The sequence below is a fragment of the Galeopterus variegatus genome, unplaced genomic scaffold (genome assembly GCF_000696425.1).
Source record: "Galeopterus variegatus unplaced genomic scaffold, G_variegatus-3.0.2 Scaffold4146, whole genome shotgun sequence".
In the NCBI taxonomy this organism is placed as follows: Eukaryota; Metazoa; Chordata; class Mammalia; order Dermoptera; family Cynocephalidae; genus Galeopterus; species Galeopterus variegatus.
Genome location: NW_007730257.1, coordinates 130,583 through 136,868, shown reverse-complemented (window position 1 = coordinate 136,868; position 6,286 = coordinate 130,583). Strand labels below are relative to the sequence as shown.

At 54.5% G+C, this 6,286-nt stretch overlaps 1 protein-coding gene across 1 annotated transcript in view; it reads right to left on the bottom strand.

Moving 5' to 3' along the window:
* The window catches only part of TMEM132E (transmembrane protein 132E), a 16,436-nt gene that overhangs the window by 1,188 nt on the left and 8,962 nt on the right, over positions 1–6,286 (bottom strand). The window contains exons 7-10 of the mRNA XM_008586834.1: positions 4,532–4,737; positions 2,351–2,639; positions 1,217–1,408; positions 8–324 (exon numbers count right to left, since the gene is read on the bottom strand). Of these exons, the coding sequence (XP_008585056.1) occupies positions 8–324; positions 1,217–1,408; positions 2,351–2,639; positions 4,532–4,737 (1,004 nt within the window). The remainder of the gene's footprint in view (positions 1–7; positions 325–1,216; positions 1,409–2,350; positions 2,640–4,531; positions 4,738–6,286) is intronic.

Below are 6,286 nucleotides of genomic sequence, written 5' to 3'. Positions count from 1 at the left end.
CCCCGGCTGGCTGGGACCCGGATAGTCGTAGGTGGGGTCCTCCTCCTCCCGCCCAAAGTGCACCCGCAGGCCCACGGGGGTCGTGGCCAGCACACTCTTGCGCTTGGTTTTCTGGCAGCTTTCAGCGATGGTGAGCTCCGCACGGAGCAGCTCCCCTGCCCCCTCGGCCTCGGCCACCACCAGTGGGAAGGCCCGGTCCTGGGTCACGGTGGCCACACGCTGGTCCAGGCTGCTGACCAGCAGCCCATAGTCCCGGGGGCTGTAGAGGGAGAGTGGGGCCGTGGTACCGTCACTATAGGAGAGCCAGAGGCTCAGGAGGGCTTCCTGGAGGAAGAGGAGAAGGGGGGACAGAGTCAGAGAGCTCGTGCCACTGGCTTCCCTGCCAGATCTGAGCTCTGGGAGGGCAGAGACCAAAGGTCTCTGGCTCCCTGCTGTATTCCCACTGCAGGAATTGTGTCTGGCAGTCCTCCTCACAGGTTGGTGGCTGTGACATCCAAGCCCCATACTGTCCTGAGGATTTCCTAGTCCACTTCACCTCTCCCTTGATGACTTACAAGTAAGTTCTGCCTTGGGTCTAACTCAAGTTCATTCTGCTGCAGATGTAGCTCCATATCTCCATGCCTGACCTTGGGATCATCTCCATCAGACACTTGGTGACTGAGAATACATACTCACCTCCAGCCTCTGCCTATGTCAGACAAAACATTCTTAGAACTGCCTTCCCTGCAGATGAAGAAGCAGGGCCCAGAAAGGAGCGATGGCTTGGGGTCATGGAGTGAGTGAGGGGCAGAGGACAGTTATGTCCTGACTCCTGGCTCAGCACTGAATGCCCACCTCCTCACTCTCCAGGGCTCCCACCTGTCACCTTTCCACCTTTGTCTTCTGCCCAGTGACCATGGTGTGTAGTTGGGGCTCCAGAGATGGGTGCGGGTACTTCCTAAGGTGGGGCAGAGGTGATGGCCCTCTGAAGATCTGGGAGGGAGACCCTCAGTAGGAATGTCTCAGGGTGGCAAGTACCACAAGCAAGACTTTGCCCAAACCCCATGTGCAGACGGAGGACGAGGGAGTGGGGCAGATGTGCAGGGCACGAGGGTAGATAGACCTTCTATTACCTAAAGCCCGAATTTGAGGACTTATAGTGCAAGGTCAAGGCAGAGCCCCCAAGTCCTTCTTCCAACCCCCAGACTCCCCAGCTGGTGAGCTGAGCAGCAGTTACCTGCTTGAGGAAGCTGAGGGTCTGCTGGGCAGCCGTGGTGGCCAGGATGGTATGGCTACTCCCGGGGCTGGGCCGCAGGGAGAGGGCCAGGCTGGCCACCACCTGGGCCTGCAGCTGCGTGATGCTGACTTTCTCTTCTGTCACCGTCAGCAGTGTCTCCCCAAGCACGGCCTCTGTTAGCGGGGACACCACCTGAGAAAGAGCAGGGCAGGGGTAGGGGGACAGCCAGGAAAGCAGCACCCCCTGCCCAGGATCCCTGACCAGGGAGGAATCCCAGTGCTGCTGGAAGAGGGGTGGTGTGGGCAGGGAGGCAGGAGTCCTGGCTCTGCCTTAGGTCTGCAACTGGCAGCCAGGGTCCAGAGGTCAGGAGGGGGTCAGGGGCTCACAGGAGCCAGGCAGGAACACAGATGAAAGAGGTGGGCTGATTTTAAGCAATGATAAATAGAGACTGATGTTTAGCTTCAATGCCAGAGAGACAAAAGGGAGTGGTGGGGACTGTGGCAAGGGGGGAACCCATGATCATATAAAGGGGGCACCAATATTGGCTCCAGCTGATTGTTGCCAGGTGGGAATGCAGGCCCAGTGTTTCCCAATTCATTTTTGTAAAACTAGAAATCTAGATTTTCTTTAAAATATGAAAACTATCAATTTTCAAATGTCATCAATTGTTTTACAAACTATGTATGCAGGAAGATTCCATCCCATGGGTCACTATTTATAATCTCTTAGGTGAATGATTTCTACCCAGACACCCAATTGTCAGGGTAGAAACAAGTCAGGGAAGGTCAAAGCTGAGTTACTAGATCCCTGAACTTGCCTTCTTGGCCTCTAGGCTTGCTACTCTCACCTGCTCTCAGGTAGAGGTCTGTCTGCTCAAGTCACCCACACCGAGGGAGGCAAAGTTGATAAAGGTTAATAAGGCTTGGAGTGAGAACCTTTACCAGGATGAAGCTCAAAGAGCTAGACCATTGATGGTGGAATTTCAGGCAGAGGGGTGGGTGGGGAAGAAAGTGTGTCCTGGGGCCACTGTGGGTTGCTCCCAGTGGCTGAGGCTCTGGGGACACGAGTTCTCCACCCACAGCTAAACAAGGCTCCTGACACTGCCCTTTGCACTGGGACAGGGCCCATGCCTACCTTAAAGGGGGTGGTGCCTGGCTCCAGGCCTGCTAGCGTGCTGCTGTCCACCATGTGTGCCACTCGGGGGTCACCCACTCGCATGAAGTCACTGACCAGGTCAGTGACCTCCACCAGCCAGTCTGGGCCCAGCATGGTGACGACCTGATCAGTGCCCTCAGATGATGTTGTGTGAAACTGGGTGAAGACCTGCAGGGTGGCGTGCTGGTATTGCAGGGTGCAGCCACGGCTCACGCTCTGCCGCCGCTCCTCCTCCTCATCATCCTCGTCCTCGCTGTCTCGGGCTGACCTGGGGTGGGGATGCACCAGGGTTAAGGCTGACCGGGTAGAAGACTCCTCACCCTGGATCTGACCTGCACAAGTCACTCCCTGCTCCCTTGCCCTGTTGGCTCCTCCCCAGCTCTCTGTGGTGGGAGCTCTGTAAACAGCGAGCCTCTTCCCTGGCTCATGCCATCTAAGTTTGGAGCCAGGAGTCCCAGCCTTCTCTCTCCTAGAAAGGTGCCTTTTTGACCCTCCCTTGTCCTCTCTGCCTCTGTTTGGCTTAACTCATGCTTGGGAACAGCTGGCATCAAATCCTAACAGGAACTGCTGCCTTCTCTTCTGCACTCAGCATGTGCCCGGCACTGTTCTAAGCTCTAAACCGGAGCAAAGTTGATCCTTGTTATCGAATGCCAGAAGGCTTAGCTGAATTGTGTCCTACAGTTGTGTGCAAAGCAGAACTAGTAAGTGGCAGACTTGGATACTTAGCTGAGGAGATTTCCAAGTGAGGTGTGGAAAGTGCAATCTAGTTTCCTCTTGCTTCTTTTAGTAAAAATGTGAGAGGGGAGAGATAAATTGATAAACTACTAAGCAAAAGAGAACCTGGACTTGATGATTTGGGAAATTTTCAGCCTATGCAGATTGCAAAAGATGTTAAAATGAGGAGGTTTACTGCCAGGAAGGTATGCTCTGGAGGGAATGCCAAGCTTTCTCTCTTTCACTTTGATAGTGTTTGGAAGGACCAAATAACCAGAATATTCATTCACACAGAGGGCTCTTTTACTTGTGTTAACTTATTTAATCCTCACAACAATCCTATGGGAGTAGGTGTTACTGTATCCATTTTACAGATGAGGAATCTGAGGCACAGTGAGATTATGTACGTAGCCCAGGATTACAGAGCTAGTAAATAACAGAGTCAGGGTTTAAACCAGGCTGCCTGGCTTCAGAATTCACTATATCCTGGCTAGGATAGTTGCTCGTTTATAAATGCAGAATCACAAGCATTACTCCGGAGCTGCTGAATCAGAATCTGCATTTTAACAGGAACCCCGGCTGATTTGTGTGTGATTAAAGTTTGAGAGGCTCTGGTCTGCACTACCTTGCTTTTCCAAATCTGCTGAATTCAGCTCAGCTGGGTTCTCACTTGGCCACCTGTTTCTCTAAACCACCAGCTTCTCTCTCCAGCCCCTCTCCTCCTGCTCCCAGCTGCTTGCTACTTTCCTCTCTCTTCCCTGCTGGGCTTCTCTCTCCAGCAGCTCTGAGTGGGTGAGTAGAGTGGAGTGAGTATACATGTACGTACCTCACAGATGGGCACCCAGGTGTGCGAGCCTGCACCCAAGCAAGGGAGCCTGGGTGTAAGTCACTGTGTGCCTGCGCTTATGTGCTCACGAGTGTGCCCTTGGCATGCCCAGGCTGGGGTGCACATGTATAGGTGCGTGTGCTCCTGTGTTGGTGTGTCTGCCCCATTGTGTCTGCCTGACTGCTCTCTCACCTTGGCTCCCCAGCCAACTCCTTTCCACTCATCTTTTAAGACTTAGTTCAAGAGTCAGCTCTTCCAGGAAGCCTGCCTTGACTTATCCTGGAGGAAGAGGGCATTCTCTCCTTTGTGCCAATTGATTTCCCGAACGCAGGGCTCCCCATGTACCACCATGCTTTTTGACGTGTACATGGCCACCTCCCCTGCTGGACTGAGAGCTTGGCTGGGTCACACACCCAGGCACCAGCTACACTCATGCCACCTCTCAAATACCTGTCAGTGCCTGGCACACAGTAGCTGCTCAATAAAAGTTTGTTGATTGCATAAGCAACCTACAGACTATGTATACCTAGGGCCTTATACACACATGCAGATCAGACTGTGTGCTGAGGCTGTGACCACCCGTTAGTATCTTGAGTATTGCTGTGTTTGAGGGGCTGTACCTCCGGTCAGGGAGGATAGGTACCCTCCAGCCCTTCACTTGGCTGAGGTGGGCATCCGAGAGCTCAATGTGCAGAGGCAGCTTGGGGACCCAGACTGTCATTTCCAGGGGGGCATTGAGGACATCATAGCGGAAGGTGACCCTGGCGTTCATGGACCCTCGAGACTCCTTTCCACTCACAAACACGTAGTCACAGCTGCTGGATACCTGGGGAAAAGGAGGAACAGTCGGCATGTGTTGTCCCACATGTCTCCTGTGGAGCAGTGCAGGGGACTTCAGCCTGCCAAACAGGGCCAGGAAGGCTGCTGGAGACAGAAAGCACCAGTCCCAGGAAGCTGAAGGAGATAGTCCAGGTGGGAGAATGCACTGAATCCTCTGGGAGGCATCAGCTTAGCATGTCCTTGCTTCTATTCTCTTTCTCCAGAGATCACCCCTTGTGCCCACTGGGGAAGGTTTTGTTCCTTGGCAAGGAGCCAACATGCAAGTGTTTTAATAAGGGGCTATTTCTGGCCTGCCAGAACCACACCTTGGAGGGGGCTCCAGGGTAAGGGGCCTCCCAGGGCTGGCTCCCCTGCTCCAGCATAACTGACTGGGTTCTGGAGCCAGGTATCTCCACAGTATTTTGTAGAGAGGAGGAGGACACAGGGCACCTGACTGGGCAGGGAGGAAGTCGGCTTGGAGGAGATGGGGTGAGGGGCAGGCCCACACCTCCTCCATGGTTGCTCTGGCCCAGCTGCTCCAGGAGCATGGGCAGCTGGTTCACATCAGGTGAGGGGCTGCTCTAGCCAGGTGTGCAGGTGAGGGAATGGGAGAGGAAAACTCAGGACCAGAGAAGCACAAGCACAGGCAGGTGGACAGTTTCCACTAATTGGTGTGGCCTTTGTAAACGCATGCCTTCCTGGATACCAACTTGCATTCCTAGAAGTTCCCTGGATGGAAACCACCTGCCCGCTGAACATATCTTGGTGGATGTCTGAGCTCACCCACAGAAGGGTCCTGCCAGTACTTCAGGGCAGTGCAGATGGGGGTGTGTAGTAAGTATGCCCACACACACCGGGTGCACCTGGAGTGGATCCTGTGTGCACATGCGTCTAGGTCCTCCTGCTGGTGCACACCCATTGGTGCACCCCCTTGAGTTTAGGGGAAAGTCTATCATGCAGCTGGTGGGCTGATGCTGCCCTGAAGGCCCAGTGGGGGTAGGGGGCAGGGAGGGTGCTGGGACTATGGCTCATCCATGGAGATGAGCCCCTGGACCACCCCAAACCCCTGCCAGCTCCCTTAATTATCCAAGAGGGGTGGGTGGAGGGAAGTAGGGACAGCAGCCCTGCCAGAAATGTTCATTTCCCACTCAGAAGGCAGAGAATTCCATCTGCAGGCTGGCAAGCTCCATAAAGAACATGGGTGTATTTCATTGAGATTTGTAACAAATTCCATTTAGACTCTCCTCTAATTCCCTTTGGTATCTAAGCCATCATGACTTTGTTCTGGTCTGCTCCGGGGGTGGGGGGAGGCTGAGTGGCAGAGGAGGTGCTGCGTAGGGCTCTTGGGAGCAGACTCATTTCTTCCTGCCCCAGCCTGCCAGCAGAGGAAAGCCCCTGAGGCCTCGGGCAAGGCTTCCACTCTGAAGGAGGGGATGGGGTGGGGTTCCAAGCCACCTATCTGCTCTGACTCCCTGGAGGGTGTTCCTCCTGGATCAGGGATGGGAGAAGTGGCCCCAGAATCCCCAGACATGAAGGAACCCATGGGGGGGGGGGGG